Raw genomic sequence first — 22470 nt, 5'->3', positions numbered from 1 at the left:
ACCCATGCACTGGAGGCTGACCACCCCTGAGGGGGTTTGGACTGGTGTGCCAACATCTACTTCTAAACCATGTAGACAAAGAAACACCTTCATTAAGGATGTTGGACCTCTTGTTTCCCACAGAACCAACCATTCACGTTTTTCAACTTATTGATTGTAAGTTTTTAATGCAGAAGAAACATTTACTAACAAATATTCTTTCCCACCTCTGAAAAGATAACACATGGCTGGGAGGTTATGTGCATGCCATGTTCAAGAAACAGGAGAGACATTCCCTTTAGAATTTGAGGCCTTTCTTAAAACAGCTGTTTCAGACATCATAAAAGCTATAAAGATTCCGCTTCTAACAGTAGGTAAAGCCACTGTATGAGAACAAAGTTCCCATAATTTATTGGTCACCATGTATTTCTGTATACAGTATATCCTTAACTACTTGCATCGAAAAAAGGACACAATTCTTAAATGGTTTGATGATTTACAGTATCAGTTCTCTGACAATTGGCTCATCCTCACCATTTTTTAAAAAGATAATTAAACTGCACATTTCTTCTTTGGATTCACATAGCTTTAGAATTGAAACTTTTAATAATATTCAGCTTATTTTTAAAATTTGTTGTCTCCCCCCAAAAATTGCTTTATTCATGGCTTGATGCCTTAATCAGCCTCTTCACAGCTGTATACAGCATGCTGAATCTGCAAGTTTTTTATTTTTAAAAAATGACATTTTCTGGTGCCATCTGAAAGTAAAACACTTTAAAAAACCACACAGAGAAAGACAGCAGAGTATGCTGTATTAGATACACCTCCAGCAAACTGGAGTGCCCAAAGCTCTGTAGCACATACAGAGCCAAGCAGAAAGAACATTTTCCCAATCTAGTTTTTATTAATTTATGTACCACAATGCCAAAATAATTCTGGGGCAGGCAATGTATGTTTCCTTGTAGAGCCTCACAAGTACGCAGGTTCACCAAATTAGGGCAATTCTATTGTTTCTGGCCACACACAGAAAATTGAGACGAGAATTTTTATTTTTATTTAATGGGACAGCCAGTCTTCTAATTAGGCATCAAAAAGCCCATCTAGAACTAGACACCCATTTATCTGTGTGCATGCAAACAAGGTCCTTGTCCACTTTCCCCAACTGCACCCCTCCCTGCACGGCAAGCAACTTTTCAGAATTCGAAGAAGTTTAAGGAAACTTGTTTAGCTGAGGCACCGAAACACTGCAGTTTGGGAAGAGGGAGTGAAACAAGGACAGACCTTCCCAAGAATATCTACTCAAGCTTGTCCTCTTTGTTTGGTTACCTTTATAAACCCACGTGGAATTTAGGAAGCATAAACTTATTTCAGACACCGTCATCCCCAACCAAAGCTTGAATAACAACCAGAAACACAGAGGTGGTAAAGTCTTGTATATGTCTACTGAGAACACAAAGGGAAACAAAACTTTACATTCCCATTAACAAGTGAAGACCACTGGCAGCAGCTGAACTGTTTGTAACTTGATTCATGTCCTTCCTCTCCTGCACCAGACTCCTGGCCCTACAAGTTCCTTTTTGTCATGCTGATGCCATACTCAGTTTTTCTAGGAAGTCCATGTGCTTATTCTCCAGGGCTTGCAAAAAACTCTGGATTCTCTCTTCCCGTTTAGCTCTGCATTCCTGGAGGAGAGTCCGCCGTCTCTGCGCATCTGTACAGGATGCAGAACCTTCCTCTTTCAGCTTCTCAAGCACACAGATCTTGTCATTTTCCATCTGCTGCCACTTCCTTTCTTCCATGTACAAATCCCTGGCTTTCTGAAAAGAAATGGCATATGAGTTGGTGAAAATGAAGCAAGCCTAATAGTCAATAGGGGGAGAGTCAATGTGGTGCCTGCCGTCCAGATGTTTGCGGGACTACAACTCCCATCAGCCCCAGCCAGCATGGCCACTTGGTCAAGGTTGATGAGAGTGGTGTGCCTTAACATCTTCAAAGTACCTCACTGGCTTCCCTGGAATAGAGAAGCAAAAATTGTTGGAGAAATTTGCTTCTCTATTCCAAATTTGCTTTTTAAAAAAACTGGCACAATTCCCAGTCTTTTAAGTCTTGAGAAAGTCAGTTAATATTCATAATATGTTGGTGGGGAGTTCTGGGTTTGCCAGATTTTCCTCAGATTTGTGCCCTCCGGGTGTTACCTGCAAAGCATTGTAGTTCATCTGGAACTGAAGGACAGCCTCCCACAAGTTCCAGAAGGAGTAATCTGGCCACAACACAGACTGGAAAACCAAGCATGTATGAGATGTCTGCAGAAAGAAAGACAAGGAGTTTAACAGGCAGCCCGCAGAGGGAAGAACACCACAGAATCAAGCAACGTTGGCCAGTGAAATTATTCTAGCACAAACCCTTTCATCCATATGCTACATACATTCCTATTCATTGATTGCATGGGTTATGTGCAGATACTTTGGACCATGCTGGAATTCTGTAACCTCAAAATTCTACTATAAGAATGTGAAAACAGGGCGGAGAGGTGTTTAGCTTTGCACTAGGACCTTTGCAGTCATGAAAAGTGACTTCCCCGTTGCTGCTGAAAGAAAGGGCTGAGGCTGTGAGGATTCATTCTAGAGTGTGCACATTCAATACCAATTGCCATTCCACCTCAATATCCTTTTGGCAGTGAAGGGAGCATGATCAGTCCAACACTACACCTCTAAAAAGTTTTTTTGGTTTTTTTGGGTGGGGGTAGGAGAAGGGAGGGCATTGAGCTCTAAGGATGTATGCCTGAGGTGACAACCTGTGGTCTACTCTAACACACTCTCTCTCTCTCTCTCTCTCTCTCTCTCTCTCTCTCTCTCTCTCTCTCTCTCTCTCTCTCACACACACACACACACACATTCTCTCTCTCTCTCTCTCTCTCTCTCTCTCTCTCACACACACACACACACACACACACACACACACACACACACACACTCTCCAGTGGGCTCCTGCTGTGATACCAAAAGATATTTGTGGCTCCCTCCAAATTTCTCCATAAAAAAAGAAATTTAAAAATCCTCTCCTCTCCCCACCCCAGCAGTTCATGTAGGTCCCTCACTGTACTATTGTGATGACAAATGGCTTGTGTCCCTCCAAGCCACCCCCACCCCAGTTCAATTGGTCCATTTTAAAACAATGGCTTTAACACTTACTTATAACAATGGTTTTGAATAGTCTCACCTTTATCTAGAAATATCTAAAATAATTAAATCACCCGTACAAGCTTCCCCACAATTGTCTTTACGGAACAGGATGACTGTTAATGTGAAGGCTTGTTGCTCTAAACAACCTTTGGCATGGATGCTAACTGCAGCCAGGATGGTTTAAGAACATATGGACTTCAGCTATTGCAGGGAGGGGTGGTGGTGGGGATAACACTGTTTATCCAGAGGGATGGATGATCCAGATTGCTGGTGGGATTTTATTTCTGGTGGGATTTTATTTTGCATGCTTTGGACTTAGATGCCCAACATTCACCATCCACGCCAGCTCAGGAAATATGGATGCCTCAATTTAGACTGGTGTGTTGCCATTTCTTCCTCTTATCCTTTTTTTGTTTGCTTGCTTTTTTTCTGTATAGTATGATGTGATACCCTGCTAATAAACTTTTGTTTGCTAGTAACACTTTTTATGTTACAATAAAAATAACAAAACAACATTATGGGGGAAATGTTTTGGAAGGCAGCCTTGAGAACTACAGTTCTTGTTGTGCACATTTTCTCACTTTGGCCATACCTCCTGGACAACCACGTGGCCCTCTGCCTGGAAAAGGTTAGCCAACTCTAATGCAGGCCAAAGAGCACAGATTCTTGCAGGCCTGCTTCTTGCAGTCCTTTTTGTAGCAAAGCACACCCCCTCCTTTTCTGCTGGGAAAAGGATCATGTTGCAGGAAACCAGCAGGTAGAATGACCCCGGCATTTGCAAAGCAGGGTGAGAGCTGCACTTGCTTCACATTCAACCTACACAATTCACTAGCCTCCTAAACATCAAAATGATAGGTGCCTGTTTAATCTCAGCTGATAACCGATTCCAGAAGGCTGTAGCTGCAAGACTCAAAGCCCAGGTTCTAGGTACAGGCTAAGTGCACCTTTGGGACATGTGGTACTCCCAGAATTCTCCAGCTGAGGGGTGCAGTTGCCAGCTAGGGATATATGGGGTGAAGAGGTCCCTTAGCAAACGGGACATGGAAATCAAAGGGGGAATCCTGAAAGGAAATTTCCCCATTTATAGTTCATGCTTTAGCATAAAACGGAAAGCTGTAATTCAGGGGCAGCTAACTTGCGGCCTTCCAGACACTGCTGGGGTATAGTGCCATTGTCCTTGACCACTCAAGGTGGGGCTGTTGGGAGCTGGACTTCAGTGGCATCTGGAGGGCCATAGGCTGGCCACTCCTGCTGTAATGTTAGCAGTATCAGAAGAAGAGCTCTGTTGGATCAGACCAAAAGCCCATCTAGTTTAGCATCTTGTTCTCAGAGTGGCCAACTAGGAAGTCCACAAACCTCCCAGCAACAGATATTCAGAGGCATATCCATGGCTTAGGACTGGCACCTGCATGCAGCTTAATCCAGAAGCTGCAGCTAGTGTAGAATGCAGCAGCTAGGTTGGTTGTTGAAGTATTCTATTGAAACCATAAAACACCTCTGCTGAGGTTGCTGCACTAGCTAGTGTTACAGTTCAAGGTTTTGCTTTTAGCATTCTAAGTCCTAAAAAACGTGATCTGGAAGGGAGACCCTTGCCCAATATAGCCCTACCAAGCTACTGCTCTTCTCAGATGCAATAGTGTTGAGAGTACCATATGCCTTAACTTGCACTAGAAACCAGACTTTTGGTTCTGCAGTTCCTTTTCTCTGGAATCAGTTCCCAGCCGAAATCAGTCACCAGCATCAAGCTGCCTAGGCGCCTTCTAAGTACATTTTTGTTTCAGAAGACTTTCTTTGAGGCATGACCCAGTCATTTATGCAACATCAGTTTTATATCTGAACAAGATTTTTGGAGCCCGTAGGAGTGGCTTTATTGTTTTTAAAGCTTGACATTGACTCTCAACATTTAGCCCTGATCTGACAGCTCCTTTGTTCACACTGGAATTCCAGTACGTGATGCAGGACTGTATATCTTCGAATGTATTTTTATTCTAATGGTTTAATGAAGAGAGATTCAGATTCCACCCCTAAAGCTGAAACGCAAAATCTTTCCTGAAACCGTACAACAAAATCCCCAGAGCCAAAGTGCTAAATTATTTCTAAACAAGACCAAGCAGAGCAGGAGAGGTGGGTCTCTCTCTTCCAACCTCATGGGTAATTTCAGTTCACTGTTACCTGCCAGAGCATGAAATCGCTAAGTCTGACTTCTCCGGAAGTCCTTATTAGGATGTCTGGATGAGGAGATTTACAGGTATACAGGCACTTGTCGATCAGCGACTCCGATACATCACTAAGAGACACAAAACTTAAATTAGCGAGGCAATGTTTATCTACAAAGTGGAATGCACATTAGGTGGACCATGAAGACCTTCTGGATCAGGCAAAGAAGAAGAAGAAGAGGAGGCCCACTTATTCCAGCATCCTCCTCCACACACTGCAGCCATGCAGATGCCTATGGCAAAACTCCATAAGTGGTACACGTGGGTATCAACCCTCACCTTCTGTCGCTCCTCCAACTGGTATCCAGAGGTTTAGTAAAGGTAAAGGTACCCCTGCCCGTACGGGCCAGTCTTGACAGACTCTGGGGTTGTGCGCCCATCTCACTTAAGAGGCCAGGGGCCAGCGCTGTCCGAAGACACTTCCGGGTCACGTGGCCAGCATGACATCGCTGCTCTGGCGAGCCAGAGCCGCACACGGAAACGCCGTTTACCTTCCCGCCAGTAAGCGGTCCCTATTTATCTACTTGCACCCGGAGGTGCTTTCGAACTGCTAGGTTGGCAGACGCTGGGACCGAGCAGCGGGAGCGCACCCCGCTGCAGGGATTCGAACCGCCGACCTTTCGATCGGCAAGTCCTAGGCGCTGAGGCTTTAACCCACAGCGCCACCTGCGTCCTGATCCAGAGGTTTACTGTCTCTGAATTCAGGGGTAGCCTACAGTCATCATCATGGCTACGAGGCAGTGGTGAGGCTCCTAGCCATGAAGACTAGAAAGACGGCACCATGTGCTTATTTCTGCACCTCTGGATCTTAACTTTAAATGATTCCATCCGAGTGCCAACCTCCTTAAAGAAGAAAAGGAGGGCACAGAGAGCAGCATGGCCTACCCACTTAGGAAACTGCCTTCCCCAAGAAGCAAATTCCAAGCATTTTTCTGAAAGCACTGAGGACTCTGTTTGAACTTGCTTTGGGTGGTAAGGAGTAAACTGGCACAAGATACATTTGATAAACATGTTTCATATACGATCAGACTCATTATATTATTTTTTCTAAAGTGTGGAGCAGATTCTAAAGGGCACAAGGGAGATGTGCCCTTTATTTGGAGTTTCTAAACTCCAAATAAAAAAACAAACAACTCTTGAATCTATACTAGCACTATGCCTAATTGCCCATTCTTTGTTTATGGCACTTATTTTTCTTTCTCATTTCAATACTGTACTACTTTTCCGCCAGAGAAGAATGCACCAAGTAGGTGAAGAAGAAATGCAACACAGTTACAACCACAAACACAAAAAGGCAATACAAAGTGTACCAGCACTTAAGACCATGACATCTGAAAGATCATAAACCTAAAATAAATCCACTTGTGTTTTGTCCTCACGCCCTCCAGAGACTTGAAAGAACAGGGAAGTTCTAAAGAACCAGCTCAGTGCATGGAAAAACCTTGTGAATAAGAGTAACTAGCATGCAGAATGTGTCACCAGCCTCCAGGCAGAGAGAGAGATATGGAGAATTCTGCTCATCCTCTTCCAGCCTGATTTGGTTTCTTGGGTTTCTGTGCCAGGTGTGGAGCTGCTCCTCCTCCTTCCCCAGTCCACATTTGCCTAAATGGAACTCCATGTGCTTGCCTACATGCAAATCCTTATCACCTATGGCTACCAGACTCGTGCTTAAATACAAGGCTAGCACAGGAGGATGGCATGTGGTGAGCCTCTAGAGGAGCAAAATCCACAAGAACGGCACCACTGCTAAGGTGGTCCTGTTCCACTGATGTAAAAATTCCTATGGGTCTCAATGACCAGAATACTTTTGTATGTGGAGAAGCCCTTACTGCATCCCAATGGTCCTCCAACCCCCAAAATAGTAGTTTTGTGACTGTGCCCAGGTGGTGGGTGTAGAATGCAAGACATTCCCAGGTGACACTGATCAGTCAGCAGCTTTCAATTCAGTCCAGAATGCTATCCTCCTGAAGGGGCTCTGTGAGATGGAAGTCAAGAGGTGCAGTATTGTGGTAGTTCCAGTCCCATCTGCAGGACCACTTCCAGAATGTAGCACTTTCACTTGGCCCTGAAGCAACTGTGCTGCCGAGTTCCATTCTGTCCCACATGAGCTATAGGAAGCTGCTAGGAGGGGGTCTTATAAGGATTTGAGGCTTGAATAGCTGAAAATCAGTTTTCATTTAGAGAGAGGATGGGGAACCTCAGCCCTGAGGCCAAACGCAGCCCCCTCCAGGCCTCTTAGTGGCTCTCAAGACTTGTATGGCTCGGGAAGGGGTGCAGCCTGGGACATGTCACCAGCACTGCTTAGCAACCTCCTATTGAGTACCCAGCGGTCTGTTTCATGTTTGTTGTAGCATATGCTTGCTGTGTGTGTCTTTTGTTTTTCAAATAGTTTTGCTTGGTTTCAAAAAAGCTATATGGGCAGGTATTTGAGACAGAAAGGTGGCACACTGAGTTTTAGTACACGTGACTTCTCTCAAGAGGTTTGGTCGCACTGGCGCGGGCCTCAGGCCCCTGCAACTATGATTCAGAATGGAGTGCGAGAGGTGGAGGGGTGCCGAAATTTGGCATCACCCAGGGCACTGCTGAAATTTGAGACCCCAAGATCCACCACTGCTTCTCTAAGAACATTTAAGGGGTTTTTAGAATGGCATTGGACTTCTGCGGGAAGGCCCAGGGAGTTGCAGTGGAGAATGTAGATGAGGAAGAGGTGTAGGTCACTGGGAGTAAGTCAGCGTGATGCTGGTGGACTACAATCCCATTATCTCTGACTGCTGGCCATGCTGGCAAGGACTGATGGGAATTGAAGTCCAGAAACACCTGGAGGGCACCAAGTAGGCTAGCCTTGCAAAAGTATTATTATGGCTGTGTACAAACAGACTGGAAAACTGTAATTGGCATGAGCTTTCCTCCTGCAGCCTGAGCTTTGCTTTCCCCAACCTTTTCCTAAGCAGCACAGGTAGAGCCTGCGACTCAAGTCCTGACTGCCAGCTTGCCTTTCCGCTGAGGCTTCGGATTTCATGACTGCTTTGTTTGCATTTCCAAGAGCCATGCGTATTTATGCCCTCCAATGTTTGTTTAGTGCTTTAAGGTTGCTGGTGTTTTTTTGTTTTGTTTTTTTGTTTTAAAGTTTTTCATGCTTTGAAAACTGCTCTTCATGATTGACACAATGGCCAGCCAATCAGTGTGCAGGAATGTGCTCCAAGGAGTGGCGGTGGCAGCAGCATGGGGACGGGAAAATCTGGCTTCATGTGGGCACAAGGGCCCGATAGTCAGCACAATGATGATCCAGCTCCTTCTGCCAAGCCTAAGGAACAGAGTTAAACCTGGGACTGAAGATGGTATGCCACAGAGTGGATGCTTCCACAGCAGCCCCATTGCGGAAATCAAACATGCAAGGTTACCTGGGCTGAAGCAGTCCTTCTTCGACTCCCCAAGCCAGCTCTTTCACCGCATTGCTAATCTCTTGTCTTGATGTGTATGCAATACCAATGTTCAAAAAACACCTTTTAAAAATAAAGAGAGAAGAAAAATGATGCAACGTGTTAAGGAAGTTTTCCTCCCTCTCTTATCATACCTGAACTTGAGTTCATCCAATTATTCTATTCTGAATATCCTCCTAAAAGGAAGCTGAAAGGAAGTATTTAATGTTTGATGCTTTATTGTATTTTATATATTCTGTAAGCCGCTCAAAGTGGCTGAGGAAACTCAGCCAGATGGGTGGGGTATAAATAATAAAATTATTATTATTATTATTACTATTACTACTACACAATTAAAGGAAGCACAAAGGGTTCATAATCCACACAAAGCCAAGATATGGACGGGCCCAGGGTTTCTGATACAACTGCAGAGAGATTATGCACAGGGAGTGGCCTGACCTAATACCTCCCTGCCCCATTTTGACATTAAATCCAGACATGCACAATGAGAGTAATGAATGATCACTTGGTTTTTGTTCAAACATCTGACAAACATGCTCCTACTGATGTTCTGTTTGCTTTTATGGTCTTGTGACGACTCCAATAAAACCATGTTTTAAAATGGCAAGACTTTGCAACAGGACTCACGTGTTGTAGTGCTTCGTTGCCAGCACAACTTTGGCAATTAGTTCCTGGATATCTTTCGGCAGGAGGGGCAGGTCCCCGAGAATACGAACACACACACCGTGTCTCTCCAAGTTCTCCCTAAAAGGGAGAAGAGGAAGAGGAGGGAGGAATTTGACTAACACAACAGACAAGACAAACCCCAGCAATGCCAGCACATACAGTATACAGACATTATTAACCGACACTCAGTTATTCAGAGATTCTGCTTACATCTTGCAACAGGACACATGGAGGAGTGGGGGAGAGAAGAATACAAGTCACAAGGGTTTTCCACGCAAGCAAGAGTTGGATCTGGGGCCATGTGAAAAATGACAAGACAGCAACACATTTGAAACTGTCCTGCCAAAAGCTCCAAAGATGTTTACTATATCATTCAGCAGCCATGATTTCAGCTTACAGTGGTACCTTGGTTCTCAAACGCCTCGGTACGCAAACAAATTGGAACCCAAACTCTGTAAACCTGGAAGTAAGTGTTTCAGTTTGTGAACTTTTTTCGGAAGCTGAACATGCTCCGTTTTGAGTGTTACGCTTCCGTTTTGAGTGTTATGCTGACGATTTGAGCGCCACACTTCTTTTTTGAGTGTTACGATTCTGATTTGAGTGCCACACTTCCATTTTGAGTGTTACACTGAGGTCTGTCTGTTTTTGCTATTTATTTTGCGTTTTTGTGGCTCTTTTTTGTTTTGTTTTTGTGACTGTGTGGAACCCAGTTCAGCTACTGACTGATTGATTGATTGTGTGACTGCAGTACATTGTTTATTGCTTTCATTTTATGGATCAATGGTCTCGTTAGATAGTAAAATTCATGTTAAATTGCTGTTTCAGGGGTTGTTTTTAAAAGTCAGGAACGGATTAATCCATTCTGCATTACTTTTACAGGAAAGCGCGCCTTGGTTTTGGAACGTTTTGGTTTTGGAATGGACTTCCAGAATGGATTAAGTTTAAGAACCAAGGTTCCACTATACTTTAATGAGCTGTGAATGAACAGAAATGAAGTGTATTGTGTGGGTGTTGGTTTTTCAAACCCATTGCATGGGGAAACATTAATTAATTTAGTCTACTGACTTTTACAAGAGGGGACCAGGCTATCTACACAGTTGCACTTTGCTTCAGCCTAGGGTGGAAGGCAAAGGTGCTCAATCCTGCCATCGCCAGGCTCCACTGGCTAAGAGCCCCAATAAAAATTATTGCCTTCAGGGTCCCAACTGAATGCCCACTCTTCTTAGACGTAACCTGAGAAAAAAATCATATAATCAGGTTTACACTACAGTAGGAAGAAGGCTGTTCATACCCACCCTAGACTAGAATTATATTTACTTTCATCTTGGTCTAAATTGGAGAAGCTCCCCCCAAGATTCTAGACAATTTAATATACAAATTAAGCACCTTAATTGTTTCACTTTGGAGGAAGGACACACACTGAAGCTCCAAGAGTAAAAGAGCTCCAAGAGTTTACTTCCTTTACTGGCTGTCCCTCTTATCAGTGTTATGGTATCATTTGAAATGTGTTTTGGTTGTGAGCAGATCTTAGCTCTAGGAGAGCACTGCTCCAATTAATAAAGTTTGCTTTATATCAACAGTAATTTGAAAGTATAAAAATTCCCAATAAATAATAATAATAATAATTTATTATTTATACCCCGCCCATCTGGCTGGGTTTCCCCAGCCACTTTTCCCAATGTAAATTATATACCAGCCAGCAGGTTACAGCCAGTTGGGTTAATAATTCCAGTCCTAACAACCTTTCTTCCCATAGTTAACCAGTCAGCAATTGGCAAACCCTGAAGTTTCACTTCAAGTACAGGACAGGACAGTATGAAACATACTTTATAATTAATGTAATAGCTATCATATGACACTTTTCTTACATTCCACATACAATTATTCTGTAATCCTTATGCACAATCTTGTGGAATAGGTTACAGCGATTATCCCTATATAAACAGCGGTGGGAATGGGGGTTTGGAGCTTGCCCCCAAACCACCCACTGATTTCATGACAGCTGACTAATCTGGGGATATCCTTGTTCACAGCTCATTCTCTTAACCATCATGCTACCCTCATCTCAATGATAAATAACTTCGGTTTAATTATTTACTTGTGTTTTATTTTGTATTTTATTATGCGATGAAGGACAGTATATAAATTTTATTATTAAATGATGATGATGATCATAATAACAATAATAGGTAGGAAAGCCTGTGCCCCTCCAGATTCATTTAAAGCCCACCTTTCTTTTATCATGGCATACATGAGGTTCTCAGGTGGTTATCCATCCAGGCACTGATCAGAGCCTTGCTCAGAATCTGCAAGATGGTGATCCTCATGTATTTTAAGACCATACCCAGAGGCCCTGTGGGCACCAATGGTTGGGGCTGAGGGAACTGAGAGTCCAGCATCATCTCTAGAGAGACCTATCAAGTACAGTCATATTTAGGCTTAAATATGCTTCGAGTTGGGCGTGTTCGAGTTGCGCTCCTCAGCAACCCGGAAATAACGGAGCGCGTTACTTCCGGGTTTCGCCACTTGCGCATGCGCAGACGCTCAAAATAACGTCACCCGCATGCACAGAAGCGGTGAGAAGCGACGCGTGCGTGCACAGACGTGCCGTCGCTAGTTATGTTTACCTCTAGATGCGAACGGGGCTACGGAACGGATCCCGTTCGTATCTAGAGGTACCACTGTATTTCTTCAGGTCAACTGTGTGTTTGAGAAAGCAGGCATTGTTGCGGCCTGTGGAAACTCGATTCCTAATGGCCATTTTCATCCCGATAATAGCACAAGGATGTGGAATAATCCTCCAAACTCTCCATAGTCCAGCACAGAACTGAAAAGAACCCAGTAAGTACCCACTACTCTAGTTTCTTTCTGCTGCTCTATCAATATACACTAATGGTCTATTTGACCCAGTAAAATTCAAAACACAACCACATTTCTCTTTTTATCCTGGTCCCACTAACAGCTGTAATACAGTCAAGCAGCAGCTATTCACAGGAATAGCTCAGGCTAGTTTTGTTTTATTTCGTAGTGCAAAAATATGCAGAAACATGAATAATATACCTATAAATAATATTCCTCCAGCTTTCTTAGCTTAATTTGTTGCAGGAAGTTAACAATGGGACAACGAAAATAGATTTAATGCGATTTAATGGTAGCCAAGAGACTGATATGCATACATGATCTCCTTTTGATAATATGATAACACTTGCAACTGATGAACAGACATGTTTACAGACGTAGACTCTGCTTGGATAAATGATAATATTTGGAATACATTTATATAAAATGTGGTAGGCTATTAATATTTACATTAGCGTTAGAACAGTATCAAATTTATAAAAGAATGTATGGCTTAGGGTATTGTTGTATATATTCATATATCCCCCCTCCCTTACAGATTTTTGTGCCTTTTTTTGTTTGTATCACTTTATTGCTTTATAATTTAAAACAGTTCAATAAAATATCATTAAAAAAAAGATTTGCTGGTAAACATCCCCTTGGTTTGTTGCAAGAGAATGGTATGTAAATAATTTTATAATTATGAATTAATAAATGTTAGAAATGATCACAAAAATTGTAATAATTTTATGCAGGTCTCTTTCTTGCTCTCATATTATCACCACAGGGGTTAATTAGCCTACTAATGTTTATGTGATCAGCACTGCTTTGTAACTGGCCCATGCATGTACATTTAAGCTTTTAATTGTCACAGTCTCTATTTTTTCCATTTCAATTCCCTCCAACGTCACTGTTGACCAGATTATCTTTACCTCCATCCACCATCACCCCACAATGTGCCTACTATGGCACTTCACAAAGTAGACACTAATCTGCTAAAGCTTATGCCCTTGAAATTATATACTGAAAATAAAATAAATGGATGAAACTTTGGGAAGGTATTGTTCCAAAAATAAGTTAAAGCACAGCAATATTCCATATCCTCAGTTACTAATCTGTCAGTTCACAGAAACCTCAGCCATTTCCCTGTAGAATTATACAAAAATTTTAGTCACTAAGGAGACTGACAACTAGTGTGACATTTGTTTCCATATGTACCAAGACTCTAAAGATCTTCACCTGAGGTCTTTCGCCAAATTACTAGGTGAAATGTGGCAGGCAGGTAATGAAGATGGGGCCTTTTCAGTGGTGGCACCTCAATTATGGAATAATTTCCCAAGATGTTTACCTGGCAACCACCTTGATGTCTTTTTTTGGCAGCAGCAAAGACCTCTACTGTCTTTCTCTCTCCACCAAATGATTTTATGCTGCTTATATAGGTTATTATTGCTTTTATTCAGTGGTATCTTTTTTATTTTAATAAAAGGAATATTTTGCTTAGGTAAACTGGCTTGGGAATATTTGTGGGAATGGCAAATTATAAATATGTAAAACAAATAACCAAACCCTGCTTCCAACAGTTTGCCTTTGAGACAATACAAAAAAGCTACTTTAGAATCAAGTATATTTACTGCAACTTCCCCCACCAGGGCAAAAATCATGTTCTAATGCAGGATTAATTCATGGGTTCTTTCCAACTGACCTTTACTCAGAATGGACCCACTGAAATGAACGGCTTTGACTCACTTAGGTCCATTAATTTAAATCGGTTTGTTCTGAGTAAAAGTCACTTGAATACAATTCAATGTTTCCCGCTGGTGACAGAAGTGATGACTCAAGTCAGGCCTAACTTTTAAATGCATGCAGAAATACATCATGTTCCTTAACAGCAAATGAGGGCAACCTGTGGCCCTCCAGATCTTTGCTAGACTACAACTCCCATCATCCCTGACCATTATCCATGCTAGCTGGGGCTGATGGAAGTTGGAGTCCAATGACAACTGGAAGGTCTCAGGTTCCTGCCCCTGGACTTGCAGGTTGCGACGGAAGGTTAGAAAGAAGGAGCTTACTGTTCTTCTAGAAGACGGGTAAATTTTTGCCTTGCCATCTCCATCAGGCCTTCCACTTCTTCCTGGGATCGCTTGAAGTTCTCAATACTAAAGGCGTAGACTGTGACTTCCCGGATACCCAGACTCAAGCACCACTGCAGTGTCTGTAGAAAGGGAGCTATTTATTCAAAGCCAAAGTGACAACAAACTAGTCACTAAAACTAAATTTTTGCTTTTGGGTCGCCCTTCATCAAATAGCTCTAAGGTGGGTTACAGAAACACACGCAAACCTCTCTCCCCATTTGATTTACGGATATCTGCTAAATAGGTGGTTTTTGCTCCCTTTGTGCTCATCAAATGATCTCTCCAATGACCACTGGGGCCACCACTGGAAAGGCCCTCTCCCTGGAGGTTACCCACCTCAATTCATCCAGAGAACCCCCTGAAGCTTTTAAGGTTCAGGTAAGTACAGAGGGGAGAAAACTGTATATAAAATAACTTGGTCCCAAGTCATTTAAGGCTGTAAAGGTTAAAGCCAGCAATTTTAATCTGGACCTCAAAAGGAAGAAATTGAGGCCAGACAGAAAAAAAGAACAGGGAACAGGGTGATTAGACACACACATTTTGACCTAGCCAAGGCAAATGTGAACCAAGTCTTGAAGCCACCATCTCGGCCTTTGCATCCTAAACAGCCACTTGTCTAGAAAAGGTCCTCCTCACCTGTGCTAGTTTTGCAAATCCCTGTGAATGTCCTTCTATTTTTTTCACTTTGTGTTTTTGAGCATAACGGCGGTTGCCATCCATGATGAAGGCGATGTGCTTGGGCATTGGGCCTGCCTAAAGGCAAAGGGGGAGGGGAGAAAGCAGAGAAATGATAAGCTGTCAGAAAAATGATAATCAAACTCAATTTCACCCTAGGCATGTATCATGAGCAGATATCAAAGGTCAGCAGAATCAGGCACCTGCGGACAGCCCACATTCAGACAAGAGCCATCTGGACCCAATCCTCCTAGTCTTGCTTGTTCACCTGTGCCTCATTCTGGCCCAGAAGGGATGAGCAAATAAAGACCTGCTGCCCACTGCTCGTCTGCCCACTGGTTCTGTCTGGCAAGCAAGCAAGCAAGCGGGTGGTAGAAATAATAAGTCACAGCAATAGAAGAGAGTGGGTAGACTGTATTGCTAATGGCCTCCTATACCAGGTCAAGGCATGAACTCAGGCTTGCCCTCCCTAAAGGTGAGCACAAAGTGTGTGTGGGGGGGGGGGAACGGCCCGAAAATAACAGTTGTGTGCAGAGTGCAGGAGCAAAAGCAACACAGATTAAGTCAGCAGTACACCTCTACCCCCCCAAATTACAGGTTTTTTAAAATAATAACTGCTGAGTTTTAGAACAAAAACACAGAAACTGAAAGGTGGTCCAGAGCCTAATCCTGGCAGATCTAAGAGCACCATAGGACAGCCTTGTTCATATGCTCATAAAGGTTGGCAACCTGCAAATGCAAATACACACACACACACACACACACACACACACACACACACACACCAACCTGCTGAGGAATAGTGGAGGAGGAACAGGGAGTTCTGTCCTCCTTGCAGGACCCCTGTGCTGGGTGCAGAGGACAGGCAAAGCCAACCAACCCTTCTCCACCATCCCACTCACTTATCTGCAGGAAGGAAATTCCTTCCTGCCTATGACCAAAAGAGCTATCCTCTACGGCAGGGCTGTGGAACCTGCAGCTCTTGGTCAGGCAATACATGGCCCTTAGCCTAATACCATGTCAGGTGGGAAGCCTGAAGGGAGGAAACATACGGAGTTCTGAAAGTGATCACTACAGAACTTAGAGAATAGTAATTTGTCTGTTCCCTCGGCAGTACACTATTGGGTGGGGGGAGACAGAGGTGGGTGCCCCTGCCTATATTTAGCTCTGGCCCATGAGAGATCACTGGCAAGAGAAGGAATGCCACTGCAGAAAAAAGGTTCTCCAGGAGAGACTCTAGGACCAGAATTTCCAGAGGTGTTCCCCTATAGCAGAGGTGGGAATCTATGGCTCATGGGCTTAATGAATCCTGCCAGGCCTCCCCAAGCATGGCCACCTAAATGTCATATATGACATCGCGATGTGCAGTGCTTTGCAAGATCTCATGGCCTACAAGATAGGGGATCTGGGTTGCTGGCAGGATTCAGCTCTTCACCCTTCAAGCCCTATAGCATCATATATGCAGCAATGCTTCTAACACTCACATGCAAGCATCCAAGTCAAATAACTTGTGATAGCATCAGCATAACACTTACCTTTATCACACTGGCACAGAATCTCTCCAAGATGGACAAATCTCCTTCTTTTATCCAAGACATGGTCCTCCCTTTTCAAGCAAACTTTTTTAAGTTGAAGAGAAAGGAGAGCCTGAAAGTTATAGGAAGAAAAAAAAAGTTTTATTCATCCTTATTATTAATTAAATTTCTATCCTGCCCTTCATCCCAAAGAAGCCCAGGATTTGGGGGGTGGGAGTGGGAAACAAAGCAGTGAAACAAAATAGTAAAACAATAACATCAAGAACATCTAAAAACAGTCACATATCCTTCGAGTTAATACTGAAGGTCTACCAGGCTTGCACGTTGAGCACACTGCTTTATGGAAGTGAGTTGTGGACAACTTACAACTGCCAGGAGTGATGCTTCAACACCTTCTACATGAGCTGCACCAGGAAGGTTTTGGGTATCACTTGACAGGACAGAGACTCAAACAAAGATGTGCTCTCCCAAGCCCACATTCGCAACATGTCAACACTCTGGTCTCAGTGACATCTACACTAGCTTGGTCATGTCTACAAAATGGAAGATGGCAGACTCCGAGACCAGGGAAGAGAGACGGCGGAAGATTGGAAGAAATTTAAGGACTATCTTAGGAAATATTGCAAAATTAATGAATGTTAGAATGATGTTGGTTTAGAAATTAAGTGGTTTTCAGCTGTAATGATTAAGTAAAAAGAAAAGAAAGGTTAAAAATTAAATGAAAATTAAGGGAGAGGATTTGTTGAATTAATAATTAGAAATTGGAATACAGAAAGGGGAGGTATGAGGAGGTCGGGGAATTAAGTTATAAGAAAATAAGGGAACGAAACCTTATTTGTTTTTAAATAGTTTTTAGTTTTGTATTTTGTCTTTTTTATATCTGATATTTTCTGTGTGTTTTGTTTTTGCTATTGTTTTTTCTTTTTTCTGTATAACTTTTAAAACTTTAATAAATATCTTTTTTTTAAAAAAGGAAGATGGCAGAATCCCCTAGGGCCTGCTCTATGGGGAGCTGGCTTTAGGCACCAGGTCAGTTGGCAGACCATCTCTGTGTTACAAAGATGGCTGCAAAGGTGACCTGGAGGCTGGCAACATTAATCCCACCATATGGGAATCCTTTGCAGACAATTGCACTATTAGGAGACAGTCAGGTCGTGTATCCATAGCAATGACCAGAGGAAGAATTACTGCTGGGAGGAGTGCAGAGAGAAGAAATGTTGTGGTGCACCTGCAGCAGCACAACCGGACAATTTCATCTGTCTCTGCTCAACAAAACATGTCTCTCCCGTATTGGTCTGTACAGCCACAGCACGTGCTGTACGTCTCCAAAGGTTTGACTTTACCCACAAAGGTGCACTCTTCCATTGTCTCCCAAGACAGGCGGGTGCCAACTAGAACAACTAACTGCTAGGAACAGTTATCTTTCAGCCATCAAATGCCTTTGTGAACAGGAATGTTTTAAAATACAATCTGAAGACACCGGAATTTTGGGACACAGGGTCATCTTTGGATGAACATGCATCTTACTGATCCATAACAGAAGGAATGAAAGTTCTCTGGTTCTCCAGCTGTTGTTAGACTACAACTCTCATCATGGCCAACTGCTCACTATACCGGCTGGTGCTAATGGGGAGCCTTGTTTCACAGCAGTTATGGAGGAAACTTTTCAGTTTTATTGATTGTAATATGATAGAATATTGGCCCAGTGTATAACCACAGAGCCTAGGGCTTGCCGATCAGAAGGTCGGCGATTCGAATCCCCGCAACAGGGTGAGTTCCCATTGCTCGGTCCCTGCTCCTGCCAACCTAGCAGTTCGAAAGCATGTCAAAGTGCAAGTAGATAAATAGGTACCACTCCGACGGGAAGGTAAACGGCGTTTCTATGCGCTGCTCTGGTTCACCAGAAGCTGCTTAGTCATGCTGGCCACATGACCCGGAAGCTGTATGCCGGTTCCCTTGGCCAATAAAGCGAGATGAGCACCGCAACCCCAGAGTCAGTCATGACTGGACCTAATGGTCAGGGATCCCTTTACCTTTACCGTTTATTAACCTGGCTTTTAAGATCCACCTGAAACCTGTGCTTTCAGGTTTTTTTGGATTTCTGTTTCAATTGCGTATTCTTACGCAAGGCAATTTTCATGGAAGAGCAATATATAATAAAATTAATCTCTGCAGAGGATGGACTTGCCATACTAGCATTGCTAATTGTGCAAGAGTCCATGGGCATGTACAAGGCTCATGGGCTCCTATGCAGTACTTCCCACAAAGCTTTTGCCACCCTTTATGTGCAAATAAAAAAGAATTCAGAACTAACTCCTGCAGCAAAGCAGCAATTCCTCATGTAGCCAGCAAGGCTGAAGCAAAAGATGGTTTAATTGACTATTGTTGCACCAACCAGTTGCTGTGGAAAAGAAAGTTTCAGGGTGCAATTCTGCAGTACTTACTTGGGAAAGTCCCACTGAACTCAATGGAGCTGAATAAACATGTACTGGATTGCAATGTCAGTTACATAACTCCTCCCTCAGTAACAGCAACCCCTCTAGCAGTACTGGGGCAAAGGGGGAGAAGGCATTCTGCCTTCTCTCTTGCCTTCTCTCTTAACAATTGTTTCAGTGGTTTGAAGGCTGTTTCTCTTCTCTTGGACAGTGCCTTGTCTTTATACATTTGCCCAGCAGCCATAGGAGACCTGGAACTCCACATGAAGTAGTAGTAGGAATGCAGTGCCCTGTCCCTCCTCAGCACAGAAATGTAGTAGGTTGCTGCTAGAGGGACGAAGCTATTCATCCTTCTTCTGCCAACCCCCAGCAAGGTAACAGGGTGTGCATTTGGTTTTGGGCAGACTAATAACTTTAGTGGGGTTATTTGGAAGGCTGCTACTGGAGCAGCGGAAGGAAAAGGCTGAGGTGGGGTTAGAACACAGCAGAAAAGGAGGGAATGCTGTATTCCATAAAATAAATAATGGTGGCTCCCTGTTTGTGGAATGCTCACCCCAGAGAGGCATGTTAGCACCATCACTATCTATTTTAGGTGCCTGGCAGATACATTTTTATTCACCCAGACCGGTGGACTTTAATTTTTTGCTTCTTTTAGTAGAGGGATTGAGTTGGATCTTCTATTTTATACATAATACTGTACTGTATTGGTGAATATTTTAGGTTATTTTTCCTCTTGTTTTTACACTAGCTTTTAATTTTGTAGGTCAATTCATGTTCACCTTTCTGAGAAAAAGTGACTAATACAATTCATAATGATATATTATGACTATACAGTCGTAATATAATATGAAGACTATATACACCTGTAACTCAGGATAACACTTAGTGCATCTGATAAAACAAACTGTGGTCCATGAAAGCTTATGCCATCATAAACCTGTTAGGTCTTTAAGGTGCCACATGACTTTGTTGTTCTTGCTGCAACAAGATTAACACAGCTGGAAATATGATGGAGGTGTTAGTCATCAATATATCAGCGTTTCTGCTTTATTTTTTTAGCTCTGTTTACTGCTCTTGAAAGCCACTTTGAGAATCATTTGGAAAAGATGTCTAAAAATAAACTTGAAGAAATGTAGCCTAGTTTTCACTGAAGTGGCAAACCTAGGAGTGTTCCACTTCAGATTTCAAGGCAAGATCTTTCACATTAATGATAATAAAGATACAAAACTCCTTGCATGCAGGAAAGTAGCACATCAGAAAGAAGCATTCTAGCCCAGCCCTCTTTCAATATACCATATTTTTTGCACCATAACACTCACTTTTTTCCTCCTAGAAAGTAAGGGGAAATGTCTGTGCGTGTTATGGAGCGAATGCCTGCGGGTGGCAGGGGGGATCTGCTGCAGTCGTGAGCAGAGGATCCATGGTTCCCCTTCCTTCCCTCCTCCATGGTTACAAAGCATGGATCCACATGGATCCCAGGATTTTTGCATTGGGCTACTCCAAACTCACTGTCAGATCACATGTCTGTGGCCACAGCATGAACCACAAAAATCATATATCCACTATTTCGTTTAGAATATTTTTTTCTTGTTTTCCTCCTCTAAAAATGTGCGTGTTATGGTCTGGTGCGTGTCATAGAGCGAAAAATACGGTATATATTTTTGGAGTTTCTCTAGCCATTCCTTGTATGAGTTTCTGAACACACCCAGGAAGTTCCTGGTCTATGAATATGGATTATTTGGCAATATGAAAAAGGTAGTGGGAGGAACTTCTCTAAAGATGTCGGCAAACTCCCCCGTCCTTCTCATAATTACTGAGGGTGTTGGGAAAAACAAGGTATTTCATCAAAAGAGGAAGATGTAATTATTGTCACCTCTCCCATGACAGGAGAAAGAGAAGAAGGGGGAACCCCACCTTTAAAAACAGAAATCATAAAGCAGGTTCATTTTCATGGCCCAACTAAATGAAGAGAGTGGAAGCAAGACATTCCCACTTAGGCCCTATTTCCTAGCGCGCTCTCTCTATCTGTGTATAGGTAAACAAATATACACATAACCACCACACATGAATGACCATACTTATCATCAATATTTATATCCTTCCTATAAAGTATCTCAAAGATGAAACCCTTTACAGTTGGAACAGATTCTTCCTTATTCCCTAGTATGTTCCAGGGTTTCTGAAAAAGTGCTTAACTGTTCAACCCTATGCATATCTACTTAGGATATGCTGTAATCCTAGGAACTTACCTGTAAAGTCCAATTAAATGGGGCTTACTTCTGAGTAATGTAGGATCATGTTATTCTTTCATGGGGTTTTTTTACATATAGTTGGACTGTTGGGGGGGGCAGGTTAGGGTGGGAGAAAAACTGCAACCTTATACCCACTTATCTCAGAGTGAGACCCAGAATGGGGATTACTTTCCATATAGAGTTGTTCTATAAATCCCCAGCAGTAGCATCAATGAAAGAGTAAAAACAATAGGATCATGTCCTGTAAGAGACTTCAGCTGTCAGCCTAACCCCACTTACCTGGGAGAAAGGTCCATTGAATTCAACAGGACTTACTTCCGAGTAGGCATGCTCAGGATTGCAGAGTGACCAATCAATTACAGCACAACCTGTTGTAGGTTCATAGGAACCCAGAAAACTACCTCATACCAAGTCAGACCACTGAGCCACCTAGCTCAGCTCATCTACACTTGGCTGGCAGTGGGTTTCAGGGGAGTCAGTCTCTCCCAGCTCCACCTGAGGATATCTGGGGTTGAACCAGGGACCGGTTCCCATGCAAGGCAGATGCTCTACCCCTGAGCTATGATTCTCCCATTTCTCCAGATTCATCAAGAGTCAAACCCATCCCAGGGATTAGCGCTGTAGACCACAAAGCCTCACACCGCAGTTTATTCGTTCATCTTTTAAGGCACCACCAAAACTCTTTGGGCACTGCAACAGGCGAATCCTTTTCCAAAAGATGAACATACGGTTCACCATGTCACCCACGGAAACAAACTAAGAAAAGCCATTCGACCTGGAAGAGGGGCCCTCTCTCTTCCCTCCACCTTGAAAGGGGTCCCTCCCAAGACGGAGGGGGCACTGGAACCCCCCAAACCACCGCAGGGGGCAGAAAGAGCCCCGATCTTTCTTCCCGCCTAAGAAGGGCTCCTGCGTGTTTGTCTCTACAGGGCACTGGCTCCAAAGGAAGCCCCGCTGAGCTTGACCAGTAGGCGCTCCTCTCACTCACCCGCCTGCCGGGTCTGAAGTTGCACCTCTTGGAGACTCGGAGGCGGCGGCTGCTCTGCAAAGGAGCGTGACGTGCCCTTCCGTATATGTCACTGCGACTCGACCCGCCTTCCGAGTTACGTCACCGGCTCGG

At 43.4% G+C, this 22470-nt stretch overlaps 1 protein-coding gene across 1 annotated transcript; it reads right to left on the bottom strand.

The window, feature by feature from the left end:
* Positions 1-354: 354 nt before the first annotated feature.
* On the bottom strand, positions 355-22462 carry DHDDS (dehydrodolichyl diphosphate synthase subunit). Its single transcript, XM_081920826.1, has 9 exons — positions 22339-22462; positions 16664-16775; positions 15090-15206; positions 14391-14533; positions 9445-9561; positions 8779-8880; positions 5334-5448; positions 2175-2282; positions 355-1796 (listed from the first exon to the last, which is right to left on the bottom strand). The coding sequence occupies exons 2-9, from the start codon at positions 16724-16726 to the stop codon at positions 1560-1562; spliced, it is 1002 nt and encodes a 333-aa protein (XP_081776952.1). The 5' UTR covers positions 16727-16775; positions 22339-22462; the 3' UTR covers positions 355-1559.
* Positions 22463-22470: the final 8 nt, after the last annotated feature.

Source organism: Podarcis melisellensis (genome assembly GCF_964234715.1).
Source record: "Podarcis melisellensis genome assembly, chromosome: 8".
In the NCBI taxonomy this organism is placed as follows: domain Eukaryota; kingdom Metazoa; phylum Chordata; class Lepidosauria; order Squamata; family Lacertidae; genus Podarcis; species Podarcis melisellensis.
This window is presented reverse-complemented; position numbering and strand designations above follow the sequence as displayed.